The sequence below is a fragment of the Cherax quadricarinatus genome, chromosome 4, assembly GCF_038502225.1.
Source record: "Cherax quadricarinatus isolate ZL_2023a chromosome 4, ASM3850222v1, whole genome shotgun sequence".
NCBI lineage: Eukaryota > Metazoa > Arthropoda > Malacostraca > Decapoda > Parastacidae > Cherax > Cherax quadricarinatus.
In genome coordinates this window covers 58,159,175-58,185,530 of record NC_091295.1, presented here as the reverse complement: position 1 = coordinate 58,185,530, position 26,356 = coordinate 58,159,175, and the positions used below count along the sequence as shown (strand labels likewise).

Here is a 26,356-nt window from a genome sequence, read left to right as displayed (position 1 = left end):
GTTAACTCAAGTTAAAATCTGGGGATATTACATTGGGACAATTTGAAGGTATTTTGTAGGATGTGTATATCAATAGTAAATATTTAAAGTTATATTATTGGAAAATAATATTGAGGATTGGTGAAAGTAGTTTACAGCAGGAGAATGCTACAATATGGTGTAAGGCAGTATAGTTTTGTGCAGGTATTTATACTACAATGTAATATTAAGTTATGTATGAACTTTTTTTTTTTTTCAACACAACGGCCGTATCCCACCAAGGCGGGGTGGCCCAAAAGGAAAAACGAAAGTTTCTCCTTTTACATTTAGTAATATATACAGGAGAAGAGGTTACTAGCCCCTTGCTCCCGGCATTTTAGTCGCCTCCTACAACACGCATGGCTTACGGAGGAAGAATTCTGTTCCACTTCCCCATGGAGATAAGAGGAAATAAACAAGAATAAGAACTAGAAAGAAGATAGAAGAAAACCCAGAGGGGTGTGTATATATGTGTATATATATGTATGAACTATGGGTATTTAAATTTTGAAGTGTTAAGATTTAGGTAATTGGGAGATCTTAATTTAAGTATTGAGTACAGTGGACCCCCGACTTACAATATTAATCCATTCCAGAGAGCACATCATAAGACGAAATTATCGTAATTCTAATTAATTTTCCCCATAAGAAATAATGGAAATCAAATCAATCCATTCAAGACACCCAAAAGTATGAAAAAAAAAATTTTTACCACATGAAATATACATTTTCCTACACACAAAAAGAAGGATACATGTACAATATATATTGTGCATATACTAGTGTACTAAATGAAGAATAAATGACACTTACCTTTATTGAAGATGTGGTGATGAGTGACGAGACACTGTGTCCTGGGAGTGCCTTTTCCTTCTGAGTAATGTAGGTCCTGTTCGGCATTTTCTTCCAGAACGGGCCTTATCACACTGTGTATGCCACTACAATTCTTAAATCTCTCAAACCAACTTTTTGCTGGCCTTAAATTCACCCATATGAGCACTAGTTCCAGGCATTTTTTTCCTGTTCACCTGAGTGTTAGTCAACTGGCGTGGGTCGCATCCTGGGGGACAAGATTAAGGACCCCAATGGAAATAAGTTAGACAGTCCTCGATGACACACTGACTTTCTTGGGTTATCCTGGGTGGCTAACCCTCTGGGGTTAATTGTTTCTCGGTATTCTCAGTAAGCCACACCAACATCAGTCTCTCCACTTCTTCGAGTAGTACAGCTGACTGTGGTGCAGCAGCAGCTGACCGTGGTATGATAGTATTTCTTACCGTTTTTACCACGGGGTTGGCACTAGAAGCTTTCTTTGGGCCCACGGTGGCTTATTTAGCAGTTACAAGCACTAAAAACACTGGAATAATACAAAATTCATCGAATGTATGCGAGCAACCATCCGCCCTGGCTTGTAAATAATGTCACACTAGCTCAGCTGAGGTGCTCAGGCCAGACAGACCAGACGGCCGCATTCGGGATGAATGATGTAAGTCGAGTTTTTCAACGTAGGTCGGGGTCAAATTTTTATGCTGGCAAGCATCGTAAGTCGGTTTTATCATAGGCTGAGGCCATCTTAAGTCAGGGGTCCACAGTATTGAATATTTAGTTCAGGGTGCATAGAGGGTTTTTGAGAAGAGTCTTGAATTGATGTTCAGACCTTGTTACTTTAGTATTTACTGGTAGTGAGTTCAAATTTTGGGGCCCTTTATGTGCATAGAGTTCTTATATAGTATGGTGTGGACACGGGGTACATCAAAAAGTGATCTGTGTCTTGTCTTATGGTCGTGCGTCCTGTTAAGGTTGGTGAAAAGTTTGAATGAGGGGTTTATGTTTGAGTGTAGTGTTCTATGTATGTAGTAGGCACAAGGATAAGTATGGATGCTCTTAATGGTGAGTAGTTTTAGACTTTTGAATATTGGTGGAGTATGCAGTCTGAAGTGGAAATTTATCATTCTGACTGCAGCCTTTTGCTGGGTTATTAGTGGTCTTAGGTGATTTAATGTTGTTGATCCCCATGCACAAATTCCATAGGTGAGATAAGGGTAGGCGAGTGAATGATACAGTGCAAGGAGAGCTGATTGTGGAACATAGTACTGTATCTTTGACAGTATGCCTACTGTCTTAGAGATTTTCTTGGAAATTTGTTGTATATGGGTCTGGAATTTAAGGCTACTGTCAAGGTGGACTCCTAGGAATTTTCCCTCTGTGTGTCTTGTGATGGGTGATCCATTTAGTGCTGTGTTAAGTGGAACATTTGCGGCTCTGTTTCCAAACTGAATGAAGTAGGTTTTGTCAGTATTGAGTGTAAGCTTGTTAGTCATCATCCAGGTAGATATTTTCTGCAATTCAGCATTAACAGTGTTGGCCAGAAGGACTCCAACCATGACAACCCCAAGGAAACTGAACAATCTAAACCAACACTCACTCACTGATCCCTCTGTCCCCACCCTCCACACCACAAACCCCACCCCCACAGCAACCCTCTACAGGAATTCTGCCCTCACCCCACAGCAACCCCCCATAGGCCCCCACCAGGGCTCCCGCTCCCCCAACCCCAATATTCTCCCAGGGCCACAGTTTTAGAAAAGAAGTTGAAGGTTTGGTACACAGATGTGGATGGAGTAACAAATAAATAGGAGGAGTGGCATGAAAGAATCAATGAGAAGTCCCCAGACATCATAGCAGTCACAGAAACGAAACTCACTGAGATAATAACAGACACAATCTTCCCACCAGGATACAGATCTTAAGGAAAGATAGAAGGAGCAAAGGGGAAGAGGGGGTTGCACTGCTTGTAAAAAACTGATGGAGACTTGAGGCAGTGGAAGGCATGGACAAGATTGGAGAAAGGGATTACATAGCAGGTACACTTCAGTCTGGGGAACATAAGGTAGTCATTGCAGTGATGCATAATCCACCACAGAACTGCAGGAGGCCAAGAGAGGAATATGAAGATAGCAACAGAGCAATGGCAGACACACTGGCTGAGGCGGCAAGAAGAGCTCACTCGAGCAGAACAAAGTTACTGGTTATGGGTGATTTCAACTACAGGGAGATCGACTGGGAAAACCTGGAGCAACATGGGGGTCCCGAAACATGGAGAGCCAAGATGATGGATGTGGTACTGGAAAACCTCATGCATCAACATGTTAGGGACACTACCAGAGAGAGAGGGGAGGATGAACCAGCAAGACTAGACCTTGTGTTCACCCTGAGTAGCTCAGACATCGAGGATATCACATACAAAAGGCCACTTGGAGCTAGTGACCACGTGGTTCTGAGCTTTGAATACATCGTAGAGCTACAAGTGGAGAGGGTAACAGGAGTAGAATGGGAAAAGCCAAACTATAAAAGGGGTCTCTACACAGGTATGTGGACCTTCCTGCAGGAGGTTCAGTGGAAAAGAGAGTGGTAGGAGAGTCAGTAAATGAAGTGATGGACTACGTAACAAAATGCAAGGAGGCAGAGGAAAGGTTTGTTCCCAAGGGTAACAGAAATAATGGGAAGACCAGAATGAGCACTTGGTTCACCCAAAGGTGTAGGGAGGCAAAAACTAAGTGTGCTAGAGAATAGAAAAAGTACAGAAGGCAAAGGACTCGGGAAAATAAAGAGATTAGTCGACGGGCCAGAAACAAGTATGCACAGATAAGGAGGGAGGCCCAGTGGCAGTACAAAAACAACATAGCATCGAAAGTCAAGTCTGCCCTGAAACTGCTTTACAGCCACATCAGGAGGAAGACAACAGTCAAGGACCAGGTAATCAGGCTGAGGAAAGAAGGTGGGGAGCTCACAGGAAATGGCTAAGAAGTATGTGAGGAGCTCAACATGAGATTTCAGGAAGTATTTACAATGGAGGCTGAAGGGACACTGGGAAGACAAAACAGAGGGTACACCAACAAGGGATATACCAACAGGTGTTGGATGAAATACACACAACCCAGGAGGAGGTGAAGAAGCTCCTAAGTGACTTTGATACCTCAAAGTCAGTAGGACCGGACAACATCTCTCCGTGGGTCTTTTAGAGAGGGAGCAGAGACAGTGTGTGTGCCACTAACCACAATCTTCAACACATCCCCTGAAACTGGGCAATGACCTGAGGTATGGAAGATGGCAAATGTAGTCCCCATCTTTAAAAAAGGAGACAGAAATAAAGCACTAAACTATAGACCAGTGTCACTGACGTGTATAGTATGCAAAGTCATGGAGAAAATTATCAGGAGAAGAGTGGTGGAACACCTGGAGTGGAACAAGGTTATAAACGACAGCCAGCACAGATTCATGGATGACAAATCCTGTGTCACAAATCTACTAGAGTTTTATGACAAGGTAACTGAAGTAAGACATGAGAGGGAGGGGTGGGTTGATTGAATTTTCTTGGGCTACAAGAAGGCCTTCGAAAAGTTTCTCACAAGAGATTAGTACAGAAGCTAGAGGATCAGGCATGTATAACAGGAAGGGCACTGCAGTGGATCAAAGAATACCTATCAGGGAGGCAACAGCGAGTCATGGTCCGTGATGAGGTATCACAGTGGGTGCTTGTGACGAGCGGGGTCCTACAGGGGTCAGTCCTGGGACCAGTGCTATTCTTGGTATATGTACATGACATGATGGAAGGGATAGACTCAGAAGTGTCCCTGTTTGCAGATATGTGAAGTTAATGAGGAGAATTAAATCAGATGTGGACCAGACAGGTCTACAAAGAGACCTGGACAGGCTGTATGCATGGTCCAGCAACTGGGTCCTAGAGTTTAACCCCGCCAAATGCAAAGTCATGAAGATCAGAGAAGGCAAAGAAGACCGCAGACAGAGTACAGGCTACACGGCCAAAGACTGCAAACCTCACTCAAGGAGAAAGATCTAGGGGTGAGTATAATACCGAGTACATCACCAGAAGCACACATTAGCCAGATAACTGCTGTGGCATATGGGCACCTGGCAAACCTGAGGATAGCGTTCCAGTACCTGAGTATGGAATCATTGAAGACTCTATACACTGTGTACGTCAGGCCCATATTGGAGTACGCAGCACCAGTTTGGAACCCACACCTAGTCAAACACGTCAAGAAATTAGAGAAAGTGCAAAGGTTTGCAGCAAGGCTGGTTCCAGAGCTAAGGTGAAGGTCCTACGAAGAAAGGCTAAGGGAAATCAGTCTGACGACACTGGCAGACAGGAGGGTCAGGGGAGACATGATAATGACATACAAAATACTGCATGGAATAGACAAGGTGGACAGAGACAGGATGTTCCAGAGATGGGACACAGAAACAAGGGGTCACAATTGGAAGCTGAAGATTCATGAGTCAAAGGGATGTTAGGAAGTATTTCTTCAGTCGTAGAGTTGTTAGGCTGTGAAATAGTCTGGCAAGTGATGTGGTGGAGGCAGGAACCATACATGGTTTTAAGATGAGGTATGATAAAGCTCATGGAGCAGGGAGAGGAAGGACTCAGTAGCGGCCAGTGAAGAGGCGGGGCCAGGAGCTGAGTCTCGACCCCTGCAACCACAGTTAGGTGAGTACACACACACACAAACACAAACACAAACACACACACACACACACACACACACACACACACACACACACACACACACACAAATAGGTGGCCCTAGAGGACGGAAAACCAGAGATCTGGTGGACGAACCAGGGAGGAAAGACTGGGAGTTAGAGCTCCAAAAAAAGGGAGGAAGAGTGGGGAAGGAAGATGGTAGAGCTTGGTAAGAAAATGGAGGAGCGGATAGCTGAAGAGTGCAGGAAGTGGGAAGTACAGGTCTTAGCAGCAGAAGCTAGGATACAGTGCTTAGAGAGAAACTGCAAAGCCTGAAACAGATTAGAGAGACAAATGACAATTCAGATGTGACATCAGGAAATTCAATGTCAGGTGCAGACAAGGGGACGGTAAGCAACAAAGGAGACATGCCATATGCGAAGGCCCTATCAGACCCACGTGGGGCCAGGGAAAAGACGAGGAGCACACTAAGATCAAATGACAGGTTCGAAGACAATGAAGGTATGCTATATGCAGAGATTCTAACAGCCAACTGCAGCAGCAAGGGGCAGCTGGTCATGAAAGACAGTTCACTGAGAATAGAAGTTTCATATATGACAGGGACTGAAGGCAAGAACATGTCAATGGAAGGAAATAAATTGCCTCAGAGGAAGCAGATGGAGACTCAGTGGGAGGAGGAAAGGGCGAGGTCAGTTTTTGTGTATGGGCTCCAAGAAGCCAAGGGGGACACCTTCGAAGAAATAAAACAGGAGGAGAAAAAAATGACTGAAGGCATCATGAAAACAATAGGTGAGGGCGATATAACCCAGGTGACAAATTTTCAGAGAATTGGGTGGTTTGCGAGTGGAAGGATATGGCCTGTCAAAGTAATTTTCAAGGAAGAATCAGTTCGAACCAGGATTCTGCAAGAGAAAGCAAGACTGAGGGACAAACTGGGGTACCAGAGAGTATACCTTGACCATGACAGAACACGAGAAGAAAGGACTACACTGAAAGAGAGGGTACAGAGATGCAAGGAGGAACGAGAGGCAATGACGAAGATGAGCAGGACCCAGACACAGGAGGAAGGGCAAACACACCCCACAGAATCTCCCACCAAAAGACTCCAACTGCGACATTGCCAACGCAACTGAGCAACCTATACTACAACCCACTCACTGTTTCCTTTGCCACCAACCCCCATATCACAAACCTCACCCCAACAGCTGTCCCTTATGGGCATTCTGACCCCACCCCCATCATCACAAACCCCACCTACACCACAGCCCCATATAGGCCCCCACCAAGGCTCTCGCTCCCCCAACCCCAATATTCTTGCATGACCACAATGATAGAAAAGAAACTGAAAGTTTGGTACACAAACACGGATGGAATAACGAATAAACATGAGGAGTGGAATGAAAGAATCGGTGAGAAATCCCCAGACATCATAGCAGTCACAGAAACAAAACTCGCTGAGACAATAACAGACACAATCTTCCCAACAGGATATCAGATCCTGAGGAAAGATAGAAGGAGTAGAGGGGGAGGAGGGGTTGCACTGCTCATAAAACACCGATGGGGATTTGAGGAAATGGAAGGCATGGACATGATTGGAGAAAGAGACTACATTGTAGGTACAATTCAGTCCGGAGAACATAAAGTAGTCATTGGAGTGATGTATAACCCACCACAGAACTGCAGGAGGCCAAGAGAGGAGTACGAAGAAAACAACAGGGTGATGGTGGACACACTGGCTGAGGTGGCAAGAAGAGCTCACTCGAGCAGAGCAAAGTTACTGGTAATGGGCGATTTCAACCACAGGGAGATAGACTGGGAAAACCTGGAGCCACATGGGGGTCCCGAAACATGGAGAGCCAAGATGATGGATGTGGTACTTGAAAACCTCATGCATCAACATGTCAGGGACACAACCAGAGAGAGAGGGGAGGATGAGCCAGCAAGACTGGATCTTGTGTTCACCCTGAGCAGTTCAGACATTGAGGACATCACTTATGAGAGGCCCCTTGGAGCTAGTGATCACGTGGTTCTGAGTTTTGATTATATAGTAGAGTTACAAGTGGAGAAGGTAACAGGAACTGAAGGGGACAGGCCAAACTATAAAAGGGGGGACTACACAGGTATGAGAAACTTCCTGCAGGAGGTTCAGTGGGACAGAGAAATGGTAGGAAAATCAGTAAACGAGATGATGGAATATGTGGCAACAAAGTGCAAGGAGGCAGAGGAAAGGTTTGTTCCCAAGGGAAACAGAAATAATAGGAAGACCAAAACGAGTTCTTGGTTTACCCGAAGGTGTACGGAGGCAAAAACTAAGTGCAACAGAGAATGGAAAAGGTACAGGAGGCATAGGACCCAGGAAAACAAGGAGATTAGTAGAAGAGCCAGAAACGAGTATGCACAGATAAGGAGGGAGGCCCAGCGACAGTACGAAAACGACATAGCATCGAAAGTCAAATCTGACCCGAAACTGCTGTATAGCCACATTAGGAGGAAGACAACAGTCAAGGACCAGGTGATAAGGCTGAGGAAAGAAGGTGGAGTACTCATAAGAAACGATCAAGAGGTATGTGAGGAGCTCAACACGAGATTTAAGGAAGTATTTACAGTAGAGACAGGAAGGACTCTGGGGGGGACAGACCAGATGGGGACACCAGCAAGGAATACACCAACAATGTTGGACGATATACATACAGATGAGGAGGAGGTGAAGAAACTGCTAAGGGACATCGATACCTCAAAGGCAATGGGACCGGACAACATCTCCCTGTGGGTCCATAGAGAGGGAGCAGATATGTTGTGCGTGCCACTTACCATAATCCTCAACACGTCCCTGGAAACTGGGCAACTACCTGAGGTATGGAAGACGGCAAATGTAGTTCCCATTTTTAAAAAAGGAGACAGAAAATAGGCACTAAACTATAGACCTGTGTCATTGACGTGTATAGTATGCAAAGTTATGGAGAAGATTATCAGGAGGAGAGTGGTGGAGCACCTGGAACGTAACAAGAGTATAAATGCCAACCAGCACGGATTCATGGAAGGCAAATCCTGTGTCACAAACCTTCTGGAGTTTTATGATAAAATAACAGAAGTAAGACACGAGAGAGAGGGGTGGGTTGATTGCATCTTCTTGGACTGCAAGAAGGCCTTTGACACAGTTCCTCACAAGAGATTAGTGCAGAAGCTAGAGCATCAGGCGCATATAACAGGAAGGGCACTGCAATGGATCAGAGAATACCTGACAGGGAGGCAACAACGAGTCATGGTATGTAATGATGTATCACAGTGGGCACCTGTGACGAGCGGGGTCCCACAGGGGTCGGTCCTAGGACCAGTGCTATTTTTGGTATATGTGAATGACATGATGGAAGGGTTAGACTCAGAAGTGTCCCTGTTTGCAGATGACGTGAAGTTAATGAGGAGAATTAAATCAGATGAGGACCAGGCAGGACTTCAAAGAGACCTGGACAGACTGGACACCTGGTCCAGCAAATGGCTTCTCGAATTTAATCCTGCCAAATGCAAAGTCATGAAGATAGGGGAAGGGCACAGAAGACCACAGACAGAGTATAGGCTAGGTGGCCAAAGACTGCAAACCTCACTCAAGGAGAAAGATCTTGGGGTGAGTATAACACCGAGCATGTCTCCGGAAGCACACATCAATCAGATAACTGCTGCAGCATATGGGCGCCTGGCAAACCTGAGAACAGCATTCCGATACCTTAGTAAGGAATCGTTCAAGACACTGTACACCGTGTATGTCAGGCCCATACTGGAGTATGCAGCACCTGTTTGGAACCCGCACTTGATAAAGCACGTCAAGAAACTAGAGAAAGTACAAAGGTTTGTGACAAGGTTAGTTCCAGAGCTAAGGGGAATGTCCTATGAAGAAAGATTAAGGGAAATCGGCCTGACGACACTGGAGGACAGGAGGGTCAGGGGAGACATGATAACGACATATAAAATACTGCGTGGAATAGACAAGGTGGACGAAGTTGAAGACACAAATGAGTCAGAGAGATATTAGGAAGTATTTCTTCAGTCATAGAGTTGTCAGGCAGTGGAATAGCCTAGAAAATGACGTAGTGGAGGCAGGAACCATACACAGTTTTAAGACGAGGTTTGATAAAGCTCATGGAGCGGAGAGAGAGAGGGCCCAGTAGCAACTGGTGAAGAGGCGGGGCCAGGAGCTAAGACTCGACCCCTGCAACCACAAATAGGTGAGTACAAACACACACACACACACACACACACACACACACACACATACACACACACACACACACACACACACACACACACACACACACACACACACTCACACACACACTCACACACTCACACACACACACTCACACACTCACTCACATGCATGCATATACAACAGGCCTAGTGTCTAATCGACATTTTCCCAATACAAAATGGTAACTAACACACACACACAATGATAAAGCTCACGGTTCAGGGAGAGTGACCTAGTAACGACCAGTGAAGAGGCGGGGCCAGGAGCTTGGACTCGACCCCTGCAACCTCAACTAGGTGAATGTACACAAACACAAATAAATAAATACTGCATGGAATAGATAAGGTGGACAGAGACAGGATGTTCCAGAGAGGGGACACAGAAACAAGGGGTCACAATTGGAAGCTGAAGACTCAGATGAGTCACAGGGATGTTAGGAAGTATTTCTTCAGTCATAGAGTCATCAGGAAGTGGAATAGCCTAGCAACTGATGTAGTGGAGGCAGGAACCATACATAGCTTTAAGATGAGGTATGACAAAGCTCAGGAAGCAGAGAGAGTGTAGATGAATGGTTCAGAGAACCAACATGTTGATAAAATAGACACATGTGCAACTCTTGGGTATCTATATTGAGGAAACGTTTTGCCACACAGTGGCTTCATCAGTCCATACAAAGGAGAATCGTGAAGAGCAGAAGGAGAATGAGGTAATCAGTCCCTCAACCTTGAGTCAATATGGTAAGTCCATCAATCTTGAATAGAATACAGCATATGAGCGGAGAAGTGGCTTATATACCGTAGGCAGGAGAGATGCAGCAGTCGTAGGTGGTGTCACATTTGTCCATGTGGAAGTAGGTCATGCCCAAGGGTTAGGCAAGCGAAGAATTCCCAAGTATTAAGATCCCAAGAAGTTGCAGTGTCTGACAGGAATGTAGATGGATGGTTCAGAGAACCGACATGTTTATAAAATACACACACGTTGATAAAATAGACAGGGACAGAATGTTTCAGAGATGGGACACAGAAACACAGGTTCTGTAATTTTTACCTGGTATATTCATCAGGCTTGTTCTCCTATAATTCTTGCTGTCTTTTCCCCTTTTTTTCCTTGTAGAAAGGAACTTTGCATGCTCTCTGCCAATCATTTGGTACCTTCCCTTCCTTCATGCATATATTGAACAAACACACCAACCAGTCCAACACTATCCCCACCTGCTTTTAGCATTTCTGTCTTAACTCCATCTATCTCAGCTTGAAGTTTTGAGTCCCGTTCATGGAAAAATTAATTTGAACTGTCATCCTTTAGTTTAATTAATGACTCGGTGAACACTGAATCATATTGTGACTTCAGCATCCTGTTTGAGGAAGGGCTCAATACCTTTTTTTTATCCTTCTGTCTCTCCTGGATTTGTATGTTCATTGAAGTTCAATATCCTCAATTTCTCTGGCCTCTGTTTCTTTCTGCACTTCAGAGAGTCCCAAGATTCTTCGTGTCTGCCTGTGGAGGGAGTCTGTCTCTGTCTTTCTCTGTCTCTGTCTCTCTCTCTGTCTCTGTCTCTGTCTCTGTCTCTCTCTCTCTCTCTCTCTCTCTCTCTCTCTCTCTCTCTCTCTCTCTCTCTCTCTCTCTCATCCCATTTTTCTTAGTTGTCTATGCCTGGATTAATTCTGTGACACTTCTGGTGCCACAGGTCAATCCTCTCGAGACACTGGTTCAGATCCATGCTTTAAATTATAAACAGGAACTGTTACAGCTAGGCCAAGCTACTACATATGAATCTTCATGCAAGAAAATACTGTTGTTTTCTATACCAATGACCTATTCAAAGTATTCACTCTGTTATAAGAGGATAGGTTCCCTATATTCTATTTTTATGTTTACAGTATTACTTTTAAGGTACTTTACCTTTCCTTTAAAAATATATGCCCCATGCAGCAAAGCTATATAAATCAACCTTAATAATATCAGAGTGTGTAACTTCAAAGATTTTATTAATTTAATAATTCAGTATTTCATCATGACATTACATACTTTATAAAGCTTTTGTTGCAAAATGAGAAGTTTAAACGAGTCAAATATTATACTATACAGTATTAACAAAGTGAAAATACTCACAAGTTGTATCCTTATGGTCAGGATTGCTGACATTTTCCATTGAGATAAACACCTTCAAGTTGTCGGTAAATGCCAAACTCTCATACTGGTCATTTGAATTTTGCACGGTGCGCGTGAAAAGAACATGTCCAGGTACAACATGGCCATGGATGACTTGTTTGTCTATTAAATCCTTGTCCGTGCGCAATACAGGCTGAAGCAATACACAAAGAAAATATAAGACAGATAAAATTTTGAAAGTAAAATGATCAGGTATTCTGAGCCATAAGTTATTGAAGGAGGAGATACTGAAACTGGAGGAGCATGGGATTAAAATAAAACTGACAAAAAAAATATTGCAATTGAAAATTAGCTATGCAATGTAATAAGATTTACATATACCAGTATGGAGGAACACTCTAGTAAGTGATGTTTACATGTTATATATCCAGGAAGTCAATTCATGGTTAAGAAGCAGAGAAATTGTAATAGTTTAGTAACTCTTATACTGTATAGAAAGTTTATTTTTAACAAAGTAAAGTCATTGTTTCATATTTGGTTAAAATTTTGTTTTGTGATCCATCAGTAAAAGGAGGCAGCTTGTATAATAACCATAAAGAAGTCACAGTAATGGTCCTGGAGAAAACATCATTGTGACAACTCCTGGCAAAATTATCTAGGCCATGTTAACTATCAGATTCGGTAATCTTTTATTAAAGTGTCTTGCTAACTAATAACAATTCTAATGTAACTTATGTAATGGTTTGGGAGGATGCATTTGGTAACTCCCATCTTGTACAGTAGGTCAGTGATCTGGGCCACTCACACACAATTTAAAGTATTGTATTACATGATTGGTGGTGAGCAGACTACATACAGCCTTAAAGCCAATCAACTACATGATTGTCATTAACTCCAATTAATCAGGCAACCATTACTTTCGCTCTTTTTGAATCAGTGACTGTTGTTCAAATAACCTACAGGTTGCTCTGTAAGCCTATTTTGTGGCTACATTTCCTTTGGGGTTATGTTAGGGTTTTACTAGGATGCATTGATGTTGATTAGTGTGAATTGTGGCAATCCTAAGGTTCAAGGATTGACTGTATTTTGGAGGTTAGTGTACCTGTGAATGATCGCATGTCAGCAATACTATGATGTAGATTTGTCCAACGGGATCAGGTTCCTCATACTATTTCCAATCCTAGGCCCTAGGCCCACTTGCTATCTTTAGTTTAATGCCCAGTTCAGGATCCTCAGTTCATGGGTGTTATATGTATATTTCTGTACATAATTGTAAGATATGCTTAACTTGCACTAATAATAGTAAATTTATTCTAATAAATTTTACATTTTTATTATTTCTCCTCTCTTAACCTGTGATATACCTTTGACAGATTTTGAATCTTCTTATTCATGCAGTCCAGCCTGAGTCTAAGGTTTTTTGGTATGTGCTTGGTCAACCAGACTGTTGCTGGTGGTAGCCCACTGGCTCACATATCCATCACAGCCTGGTTGATTTAGCACTTAGAGGTAGAGATTCAGCTTCCTCCTGAAAACTTCTACAATTGTCCTGGCAATATTTCTGATATCCTCTAGTACAATTTTTTTTTTTTTTTTTGTGCCCATGGCATCCCTGCCTCTCAATGGGAATATCTTGCATTTCCTCCCATCTCTCTCGCTCCAGTATGATATCACATCATGCAGGTTTGGGACCAGGCCCTCAAGTATCTTCCATATATACACTGTACCATGTATCTCCTTCACTCCATAGAGGAGATATTAAAACTTTAAGGCATTTCCAGATGTTTAAATGCTTTATTGGCTCAATACAGGCTGTAAAGTAAAAGGACACAAGTGCAACTAATGTGACATTTTATTGTGGCAACGTTTCGCTGTCCAGGAGCTTTATAAAGCTCCTGGAGAGCAAAACGTTGCCACAATAAAATCTCACATTAGTTGCACTTGTGTCCTTTTACTTTACATATTGTCGGTAATTCTACTAAGTTTATTTCAATACAGGCTGTAAACACACACTGTTCCAGCACTGATCAACACCAAACAGTATTCCAGTTTAAAAGCACAAATGACTCGGACAACATATTTCGCATTGTTTTGAAAGTTCTCATTATCTGCTCCCTCCTAGCCTTGTGGGTCTTATCATACCTAGGTCTAAGTTAACCCCCCAAGTGTTGAGAGCTGGTGATGACTTTGGTTTTCTTGGAACTTGACTTTTTTGTACTTCAAGGCTGAAGATTTTTACTGATGGTCCAAAGAGCAAGGATGGTGTTAGCTTGGTTATGGTGGTCTGTGGCCTGGTGGCAAAAGCTCTCACTTCACATGGTGAGGGTCTGGGTTCGATTCCCAGCAAGGATAGAAACACCAGGCATGTTTCCTTACACCAGTTGTCTGTGTTCACCCATAAGTGTTAATGGGTACCTGGGTGTTAGTCGACTGGTGTAGGTCACATCCTGGGATAAAACTGACCTAATTTTTCTGAAATGCTCTGCATAACAAGGGGCTTTCTATGTATAAATAAAGATATTATAATATTATTATTACAGTATATTGTTGTGATTGCCAGTGAGAACTTTTATTGTATAAAATTATTAATTGAATCATGTGTTTATTGCAGAGCTTCAGGTGATCTACATTGCTCATGTCATGATAGCTAGTTCAGTTGATTCTCAGTTAGATTGTATGTATATTCAGATTACCAGTGTGCTCTATTTTCTTGTTCACCCTATAGTCCAAAAGATCCAAGAATAGTTAGCATGTCCCACACATGGCACAAGACATTGTCCAATGAAAATGAAGCAGATCTCAGCAAAGAGACTAAACAGCCCCAGGCTTACAGATAGTATACAGCCTCTCCTCACCTAGTGATGTACTTATTTACTGAGGAGAAAGATGGGCTCTCTGACCAGTGTTCATACCTAAATAATGTATATTAGAGCTGATTTCCTCTATTCTGTTTATTTCAGTATACAGTGCAGTATAAACATTTAAAAATATACCAGAAATGTTATAAATGGTGCAAAGGTGACATTAAAACAATATCAAAGATGGTTGACACAAACTCACTACCAAAACACCTCAATTACTGGGAGCGCTTGAGGTTCCTGAACCTGTATTCCCTGGAACGCAGGCAGGAGAGATACATGATTATATACACCTGGAAAATCCTAGAGGGACTAGTACCGAACTTGCACACGAAAATCACTCACTACGAAAGCAAAAGACTTGGCAGACGATGCAACATCCCCCCAATGAAAAGCAGGGGTGTCACTAGCACGTTAAGAGACCATACAATAAGTGTCAGGGGCCCGAGACTGTTCAACTGCCTCCCAGCATACATAAGGGGGATTACCAACAGACCCCTGGCAGTCTTCAAGCTGGCACTGGACAAGCACCTAAAGTCGGTTCCTGATCAGCCGGGCTGTGGCTCGTACGTTGGTTTGCGTGCAGCCAGCAGTAACAGCCTGGTTGATCAGGCTCTGATCCACCAGGAGGCCTGGTCACAGACCGGGCCGCGGGAGCGTTGACCCCCGGAACTCTCTCCAGGTAAACTCCAGGTAAACATTATAGTATGCTCTTCACTTAGCGACGAAGTCATTTAACGACGTGGTCTCAGGAATGGAACTCTGTTGTTATGTGAGGAGAGGCTGTACTTAAATCCATCAATAAAAAACGCCTATATGAAAAACAATTCAGACAGGGCCTAATAACAAAAGAACTAACCAAACGATACACCTCAATAATTACAAATCTAATACAAAGGTCCAAACAAATGTATTATGTAAACAGATTTAATGAAATAAAAGGTGATATGAAAAGGACCTAGAAAACTCTCTCTGAAATTCTGGGCTCTAGAAAACTGTCTAGAAACAGAGAGATTAACTTAGCGAAACCAGACAAACCACACATACAGCCTATAGACACTGGCAACAAACTTAATGTCTTCTTTTCTATTATAGGATCAAAACTAGCAAGCAAAATTCCAAAAGCAAATACTCAGCCATAAGACTACCTCACTGGTAATTACCCACATACTCTATATATAACACCAACAAATCCTACTGAAATCTCACTAATAACTAAATCATTAAAAACAAGGCAGGAAACCTAAATAACTTGCTACGAATCATGTATAAAAAAGCAGCTCATGTGCTGTCCCCCATTACTGCAACACTATTCAACAAATCTGTTGAATCATCAACATTCCCATCCATACTCAAGACAGCAAGGGTCACCCCGATCCTCAAAGGAGGTGATCCTACAGAACTATATAACTACAGACCAATATCTAACTTGCCTTTGCTCTCTAAAATCTTCAAAAAAAATAATAAACAAATTTACTCCTACCTCCTATCCCATAACATACTGATCCCCAGCCAGTTTGGATTTTGGTCAGAAAAAAAGCACGAGTGCTGCACTTGTTCAGATGCTTGAATTACTATATACAGCAAATGAAAAAATGAATATCCTCTAGGGCTCTTCATAGACCTACAGAAAGCATTTGATACACTAGACCACAATATCTTGCACCTAAAACTAGAGCACTCTCTCGGTTACCTAAAATCTTATCTTAGTGGTAGACACCAGTATGTACACACAAATGGCATAACCTCCAATACTCAGCCTGTAGTTGTTAGAGTGCCACAGGGAAGTGTCCTAGGTCCTCTACTCTTTATTATTTACATCAGTGACCTCCCAAATGCATCGCAACTCCATAAAACAGTTCTATTTGCAGATAACACCACTTACATCTTCTCCCACCTAAACCCTGCTATACTTAGTAAAACTGTCAACATTGAGCTACATAAAATATCAAACTGGATGATGACCAACAAACTTACTCTCAATATAGACAAAACCTACTTCATGCTTTTTGGAAACAGAGCATTAAATATCCAGCTAAAAATATCAATACATGGTTCACCCATTACAAGACACACTGAGGGTAAATTTCTAGGTCTCCATCCTGACTAATATTAAATTTCAGACCCACATCCAGCAAATAGCTAAGAAAGTTTTCAAAACAGTAGGTATCCTTTCCAAGATACGATATTATATACCCCAAAGGGCGCTCCTTACTTTATATCACTCTCTAATATACCCTAACCTCACCTATGGTATTTGTGGTTGGGGATCTACCGCAGCCAGTCACCTTAACCCTTTAATAACCTAACATAAAGCGGCGGTGCAGATGATCACAAACTCCAGCGCCAGACAACACACCCCACCACTCTTCAAAAGCTTGAACTTACTTAACCCTTTGGCTGTTTAGGTTACAATAGTGGGTTGCATTGCAACCCACTATTGTAAATACAAAATCTCAATGTACTGTTTGCAAAGACATAAAATAAGTAAATAAATGAATAAATATATACATCTTACGAGCCACCCTGCTGGTAGGCCCACATGTGAGAGAATGGGTCTGTGTGGTCAGTGTGCACCATATAAAAAACATCCTGCAGCATGCAGTGCATAACGAGAAAAAAAAAAAAACTCCGACCGCTTTTTTGGATTAAAATGACGACTTTGTGGTGTATTTTCGTATAGTATTTATGGTTGTATTCTCGTTTTCTTGGGCTCATTTGATAGAATGGAAAACATATTATATAAGTAGAGGTGATTTTGATTGATTTTACTATGAAAAGAACCTTGAAATGGAGCTCAAAGTAGGGGAAATGTTTGATTTTTGCCGATGTATAAAAGTAAACAAATGATGTCATTGTCCAATAAATGCCCAACTAGCCATTCTAATATGCAGTCATGAATGGGTTGACATTATTTATGCAATTATTACAATATTGCAGTAGTCTGCATAACAGTAAATCTTCTATTTTTTGTTTGAATAAAAATTCAAAATAGAAAGCAAGAGTAATATCACAGGGGCCTGGAGACGTGACTGATGAACAAAGAAAATGCTATTTTAGAGCCAGCAATGTCTGCATTGTTCATTCTGGACCTTATTTTGAAATTAGCATTTTTTAATTCACGAGAAATTGGCCAAATTGCCAATTTCTGACCACGTTATTGGGTAGTTGAAATCAGTAAATGGGCAGTTTCTTGTAATCGGTCGATAGAACAAATAGAGTTCTAAAGAAATAGCTATGAGTTTAGTCGACTGGAACAATGGAATTAGCCAAAAATAGGGCTCAAAGTGGGCGAAATCGCCGATTTGTAAATATCGCTGAGGTTGCTAACTTAGTGAAAGCGTAATTCCATAAGTTTTCCATCAAATTTCGTTCTTTTGGTGTTATTACCATAGGGAAAATATCCTCTGTCTTTTTTTTTTTTTTTTTTTTTTTTTTCAAAAAATTTTCGACACTAGAAGACGCCTCAGGATTTGGGGTTTTGACAGTCAAGGGGTTAATATACAAAATATGCACACTTACTACTGTGCCTACTATATATACAGAACATTAAACTTCAATATCAACACTCCACTCAAACTTCTCCTAGACAGCTTCAACAGAACACACAGGCATAATACGAGGCACAAAACACTTTTTGACATCCCTCATGTCTGTCTCACACTGTGCAAAACTGCAATACACAGAGGGCCTGAAGATCTGGAACTCTTTGCCTGAAACAGCAAGAGGTCCCCTGCCCACAAATCAGTTTAGGACTATACTCAAAAATCATCTCATCTCTCAACAACAACTAAACCCACACTATACTAAACTCTAACCAAATTTAAAGCACTTCTCCCAAATATTTTATTATCCCTTAACTATTAACCCTTAAACTGTCCACACATAGATCTATGTTCACGTGCGGGGGGCTCCGAATGTAGATCAACATTTTATTTTTCATTCCTTCAAATTTGGTGTGATAGGCCTGAGCCACTTAGACATGAAAGAATAGGTCTGTGCACTCAGTATGCACAGTATAAAAAAATCAGGGACCATCTGGTACCTTGTGGAAGCAGCAGTTCAATTGAGCACCAGCAAGAGCAAATAGCATGGCAAACACCAAGGATTCACTGATGTCATGTCATATTAACACTCACATTTTAAGAGGAAAGTGAAAATAGGTTAGATAAATACATGAGTGGGTGTGAGTTAGACCTGACTAGCTTGTGCTACTAGGTCAGACACCGTGCTCCTTCCTTCAGTGGATGTGATCTGACTTGGTGGGTCATTGGTCTAAGTGGGGGGGGGATATAGACCTGCCTTGCATGGGCCTGTAGGCCTGCTGCAGCGTTCCTTATTCCTTATGTTCTAATGTATTCGGCTGGCTGGCTGGCTTTGGCTGTCTCTGTCTCCCACGTATACTCATAAATATAGTTATTATACATAATGTAAATTACTTAGGATAACCCAAAAATTTCAGGCCAAGTGCTATACAATGTTTGTAGATATAAGACTTAAACAAACATGACCACACACAGAAGACAGATAAGCTGAACTAGACAGACAGATAAGCAGAGCTAGGCAGAGACAGATATAGACAGATGTACAGATAGACTGACAGACAAACATACAGACATATTTGTGTGCAAGAGTAAAAACATATAAAGGCAAGGTTCCCCTCTCCAGCAGTGCACATTCATCAAATGTCACTTGTTATCTGATGCATGTCATAACACCATTCTTTAAGACACACAGAAGACAGAAAGACAGATAAGCTGAACTAGACAGACAGACAGGCAGATGTACAGACAGACAGATGTACAGATAGACAGGCAGACAGATACAGGCAGATAGACAGGCAAACAGATAGACTTACAGACAGATATACAAAGACATGTTTGTGTGCAAGAGTAAAAACATATAAAGGCAAGGTTCCCTCCTGCAGCGCACATTCATCAAATGTCACTTGTTATCTGATGCTTGTCATGACACCATTCTTCAAGACACACACAGAAGACAGAAAGACAGATAAGCTGAACTAGACTGACAGATAAGCAGAACTAGGCAGACAGAAAGACAGACAGATGTACAAATAGACAGACACAGATAGACAGGCAGACAGACAGACTGACAGACAGATATACAAAGACATGTTTGTGTGCAAGAGTAAAAACATATAAAGGCAAGGCTCCCTCCAGCAGTGCACATTCATCACATGTCACTTATTATCTGACGCTTGCCATAACACCATTCTTCAAAACACACACACAGAAGACAGATAAACTGAACTAGACAGACAGATAAGCAGAGCTAGGTAGACAGAGAGACAGATGTACAGATAGACAAACAGATAGATGTACAGATATGGAGAGACAGGCAGGACAGATAGGCAGGCAGATAGACTGACAGACAGTTATATGAAGACATGTTTGTGTGCAAGAGTACAAACATATAAAGGCAAGGTTCCCTCCAGCAGCCCACATTCATCAAATGTCACTGGCTGTCACTTATCTGACCCTTGTCATAACACCATTCTTCAAGGAGTTTCATTCTCCAGCATGTCTAAAACATTGCTGGGACATATAAATACTTAGTATATATTTCTAGACAATAGTCATTGGCTAAGGAAGGTGAAAATGTTTGCCTGTCAGTGTGATTGTTACTATTTGAGTACTATTTCAGTACATTAGTGTCAGAACAAAGATTGGCTATGAAATCACAAGAACTATTATAAATTGTAATTATCAGAACATAAAAATTATATAAATTAAAATATAAAGAGGAAAAAAAAGGTTAATCGGTAACACTTCTGCAAGCGGCAGGACTGGATGTTGCCATCAGGTGAGCATACAGAGCCAACTTCACTGCCTTATATCTCGGTAAGTACTGGTCCTAAAATTTTTTGGTTTTATACCACACAGAAAATTGCCTCTTTAATTTAAAAGCAAAAAACTATTTTTTTTTATTTTTCAAAATATTCGGAGCGCCACGCAGGCAAACGTAGATCTACGTTTGGACAGTTTAAGGGCTAAGCCTGATTACAAACTTAAAAGTGTATGTTTGTATCATTAATTGTCCTACCTCATATTAATAATAGAGTAAACAAAATTACAAATTTAAAATTGTACAGTGGACCCCTGGATATTGACTGGTGCAGATATTGGCCAAATTGTATTTTGGCCACTTTTTTGGCTGAAATTCTACCCTGGATTTTGGCTGGCAACTCGAAAATCAGCCATATTGGCCGCGTCCGCCCACCACTCCGATGCATGCATAAGTCAATCTGGCTGTCTCTCTCAGTGAGTGAGCAACACTCTGTGCATTCATCCAAAAATTTCATTATAATCCATTGTTTTTTGTGGTTGTTTATTGAGTGTGACTACAAAATAAGCTACCATGGACCCAAAGAAAGTTCCTAGTGCCAGCTCTTTTGGTAAAGAAAGTGAGAAACACAATAGAATTCAAGAAAGAAATTGTAGCAAAGTACAAAGTGGTGTACTGTGCTCCAGTTTGCTAGGATGTATGGCAAATCTAAATCAACAATCACTTCCATCCTGGCAAACGAAACAAAGATCACCAATAATCGAAGATGTGAAGAAGTTATTGTTGGTGTGGATCAACGATAAACAGTTACCGGGAGATAGTGTTGTGGGGTCAGTCATTTGTGAAGTGGTAAGGCAGTTGCATGCGGATCTCGTGAATAAAATGCCTGGAATGAGTACTGTTGTTAGTGAATTTATTAAACCCGTAAACTGTCCAAACGTATATACGTTTTTATCGCTAGTGCCCTAAACGTATATATATACGTTTTATTTGTCATACATTCAACATTGCCACGATAAGCCTGAGTCGCCTAGACATGAGAGAATAGGTGTGCGCACTCACTGTGCGCCATATTAAAATAATTGGGGATGCCTGGGTACCATATGCTCTTTTTTCCTATTAAAAAAAAAAGCAATTTTTTTTTTCTCAAAAAATTTGGGGCACTACGCAAGAGAACATATATATATGTTTGGACCATTTACGGGTTAAGGCCAGCAAAGGCTGGTTTGACAGATTTAAAAAGTGTAGTGGCATACAAAGTGTTGTAAGGCATGGTGAGGCTGCAAGTTCAGACAAACGTGTGGCTGAAGAATTCGTGCATGAATTCAAGGAGTACGTAGAGGCTGAAGGATTCGTCTCCCAACAAGTGTTCAATTGTGACGAAACAGGCCTCCTTTCGAAGAAAATGCCACAGAGGACCTACATCACACAGGAGGAAAAGGCACTGCCAGGACACAAGCCTATGAAGGATAGGCTTACTCTTTTGTTCTGTGGTAACACTAATGGAGATTTCAAAGTGAAGCCTTTACTGGTGTATCACTTTGAAAATCCCAGAGTGTTCAAGAAAAACAATGTCGTCAAGAGTAAATTGCGTGTGTTGTGGAAAACCAATAATAAGGCTTGATTTGATTTCGTTCGGATTTTTAACCCCGGAGGGTTAGCCACCCAGGATAACCCAAGAAAGTCAGTGCATCATCGAGGACTGTCTAACTTATTTCCATTGGGGTCTTTAATCTTGTCCCCCAGGATACGACCCAGACCAGTCGACTAACACCCAGGTACCTATTTGCTGCTAGGTGAACAGGACAAAAGGTGTAAGGAAACGTGTCGAAATGTTTCCACCCGCCGGGAATCGAACCCGGGCCCTCCGTGTGTGAAGCGGGAGCTTTAGCCACCAGGCCACCGGGTCACAAGGCAAATTTTTATTGACTGGGTCCATGAAGTGTTTGGCTCGAGTGTGAAAAAATACCTCCAGGAAAATAAATTGCCACTCAAGTGCCTTCTGGTACTGGACAGTGCCCCTGCTCATCCTCCAAACTTGGTAGACCAATTGTCTATGGAGTTAAGTTTTATAACAGTGAAATTCTTGCCTCCTAACATCACCACTCTCATCCAGCCCATGGTCCAGCAGGTCATTTCTAACTTCAAAAAAACTACACCAAAGCAATGTTTCAAAGGTGCTTTGAAGTGACCTCAGACACTAACTTGACCCTAAGAGAGTTCTGGAGGAATCTCTTCAGCATCTTCCATTGCATAAGCTTGGCAGGGAGTGACTTTCAGATCTTGGAACTCTGCTTGGAGAAAATTGTGGCCAGAATGTGTCCTTGACAAGGATTTTGAAGGGTTTGAGGCTGACCCTGACCCTGTCGACCCTCTGCTTGTTGTGGAATCTATTGTGTCTTTGGGGAAGTCCATGGGGTTGGAGGTGAGTGGTGAGGATGTGGAAGAGTTGGTGGAGAACCACGGGGAAAAGCTAACCACTGAAGAGCTGCAAGACCTTCATCTGCAACAGTAGCAGACCACAGCTGAGGAAATTGGTTCAGAGGAGGAGGAAGAGAGAAGGAAGAATGTGCCTTCTTCAGTAATTATGGGCATGTGTACAAAGTGGAGTGAGTTGCAAAGTTTTGTGGAGAAATATCACCCTAACCAAGCTCAAACAAGCCATATCTGCACCATGTTCAGTGACAAAACCTTGTCCCACTTCAGGCAAATCTTAAGAGACACCAGACATAGACCTCTCAGGACTTTTTTTTTTTTTTCAACAGGGGTCCAGTGACTTTCAAGCTGGTCCTAGTGCCAGTAAAAGACAAAGAAGGGAAGTAACCCCCAGATAGGGACTTGAAACCTGAAGTCCTTATGGAGGAGGATTTCCCTTCCAAACAATAACCCCAACTCCCTCTCCCCTCCTCAACTTCTTCAATAAGCCAACAAGAGTCTTCAATAAAGGTATGTAATGTTCATTTATCATAAAAATTTGTGCTTTATATTTATTTCTCATTGCTTTCTGTATGTAAAACTACAGTTAATCTTTAAAAAATGTATTTTTTGTTAATATTTTTGGGTGTCTGGAACAGATTCATTGTACATTAATTCTTATGGGAAATATTACTTCGGTTTTCAGCCTTTTCGGATTTAGGCCGACCTTCTGGAACAGATTACAGTCGAAATCCGGGGTTCCACTGTATATTTGTATCATAAATTGTACTACCTCACATTAATAGTAGAGTAAAATATTGAATACATGTATTAGTATTCTACCACTCTTCACCTGTCTTGACTTAAGTAATATAAAAGTATTAGGTTAAGTCTGCCCGAAATGCCTAAGCATGATAGTGGCTTTCTTTGTTCTAATCAAATTATGAAATGTAAACACACATTGTAACCTTAGCAAAGAAATAAAATTTTATTTTTATTTATTTATTTTATAACAAATGGGTGGATGCCATAGCGAAGGCTGCCATAACAAGCTCTATGTACAGTAGCCTTCTGCTTTATAGTGATTTCATGGACCACATACATAATTGTGTCCTTGGGAAATGGCATGCCTGGTGGGCCCTACAGATGAGAAACATGTTATACAGGACTTAGCAGGACATAGGTGTTTAGTCCTTCAACAGAAATCATCAGTTTGAGATGAATCTCTGCTGACTGAAGAGAGAGCACACATATCTCCCAGTAGCCACCAGTATTTACAAATGCATCTGCTCCTGTCTATGTAGCTTGTGGCATGCAGCTGACAGTAACATATTTTGACAGTTTGCTGATGACTTAGACCTTAACACTTAATTCATGGTTACTCATCATTCTCATTAGCTTCCAACTGTGGCATGGGTTACCCATTTCCAGTATCTTTGACTGGTTGTCCTTATCTACTGTAAGAAGTCCATAGTATTTTGTACACCATTAACAAGTTTGTCCTAGTCTTTCTATCTAATGTTGGCAGGTTTAGTTCCCCCAGTATCTCATAGTCTAATCCACTTATCTCCAGGAGGTCTTGCTGCAGACCTCTGTGCACTCATGCACGTATAACTCTCCCTGTTAATAATGTTAAGAAATGATCCTTGTTTTCTTGTATCATATCCTTTTTTGAGCTTACATACAGTTATCATGCCCTTTAATTTCCTCATCTATCAACACAGAGATTCTTTATGTACAGTTTTCTTTGTAGTTCACATTTCTTAAGACTGGGATCCATTTCATAGCAAGTGTTAGAACTTTTCCTATTTTCTCTGTGTTTTGATGAGGACACCATACTAAAGATGCATATTACAGTTTTGGTCTAATATATGTTACATTTTTTATAATTTCATTACCAGTATCCTTATATACCAGAAATCAGCTGAGGTGTATTAGTACAGCACATGAATTTCTCGCTAACATACTGCATTTATATTTATATTGTGTTTATTTTTACTATGTACTAAATGGTTTTCTCCTATACTTTTAACTTTGCATTGCAATCTATAATTTTCAGGGAACCCATTACATATACTGTACAAGTCTCCTTCACTTTGTGACAGATGTATTGCTGGTTGATGGAGCATAAAGAGAACTATGTAAAAAATAGGGATTTATTAACCACTCCAAAAAAATAGGGATTTGTTAACCAGTACAAACATTATAGCAAACTGCTTTACTAAATTTTCCAACAAATTGTTTTTTGCAAAAAATTCCAGTTGTAGTTATAAGTAGTTACAATTTTATTTTAAGGCTGCCCAAAATGCTCTTCTTAACCAGGGGATTTCTATAAAGTATGTCACTAATGTCACCTAGTCTTTTCAATTGTAAATTATACTTTGTAAAAGTCAAGTTTACCATTTATCATTCCTTGGCCTGGTCTAGGACTGGGTCACAGGGGTGATGACCTCCAGAAGCAACTACAAGTAAACTCCAGGTAATGCACTGAAGGTCCAATACAAAACAAGAAATAAATTTTGTCAAAAAAGCAACCAATCTAAATTTCATCCATAAATCCTATACAGCCTCTCCTCACTTAGCAATGTACTCGTTTACCGATGACTCAGACTTACGATGGGCTCTCTGACCAGTATGCATACCTTAATAATGTATATTAAAGACGATTTCCTCTATTCTGTTTATTACAATACTATACAGTGCGCTGCTGTATAAACATTTAAAAATATACCAGAAATGTCATAAATGGTGCAAAGATGACATTAAAACAATATCAGAGATAGTTGACACAAACACACTACCATTATAGTATGCTGCTCACTTAGCAACGAATTCGTTTACCGACATGGTCTTAGGAACAAAACTCCATTGTTAAGTGAGGAGAGGCTGTATAGTAATACAAAATTTGAAGAATCCAAATCCCTTGTTTAAAAAAAAAATGAGTATGCCAGATAGGCACCAAACATATACCAAAAATAAATGTAAATAGTCAAAAAACAAATAAAAAAATTAATTCAAGATTCAATTATAACTCTTCTCAATCCACCACCCAACCCAACCCATCCAGCCTTTGTCTGGATTGACGTACACACTTTATGGACCTGTGAATACATATCATCTCTTTCCTCCCTCCCTCCCACTCCCAGTCTCGACTTAGTCTCAGCACAACCCAAATTTAACTGGCTAGATGTCTATTTTCTTTTGGTAGAAGACACTTAATTGAACTGCATTCATAACTGATTCATCAGATTTCTCACATCCAAATCTGTTTTCTTTTCTAGTCATTCTTTCTTATATTAACATAAACTAGTTTACAGCAATATTTAAAGCATTAAAAAAGCTGCCTGACTAGGCATCCATTTTCTTTAGGTGCAGGACACCTAATTTTAAAACCTCTCA

General features: G+C 41.2%; 1 protein-coding gene across 1 annotated transcript in view; it reads right to left on the bottom strand.

The window, feature by feature from the left end:
- Nucleotides 1-11,847: 11,847 nt before the first annotated feature.
- The window catches only part of LOC128684344 (fasciclin-1-like), a 250,303-nt gene continuing 235,794 nt past the window's right edge, over nt 11,848-26,356 (bottom strand). Inside the window, exon 6 of the mRNA XM_070098288.1 lies at nt 11,848-12,072. Coding sequence (XP_069954389.1) covers nt 11,848-12,072 — 225 coding nt within the window. The remainder of the gene's footprint in view (nt 12,073-26,356) is intronic.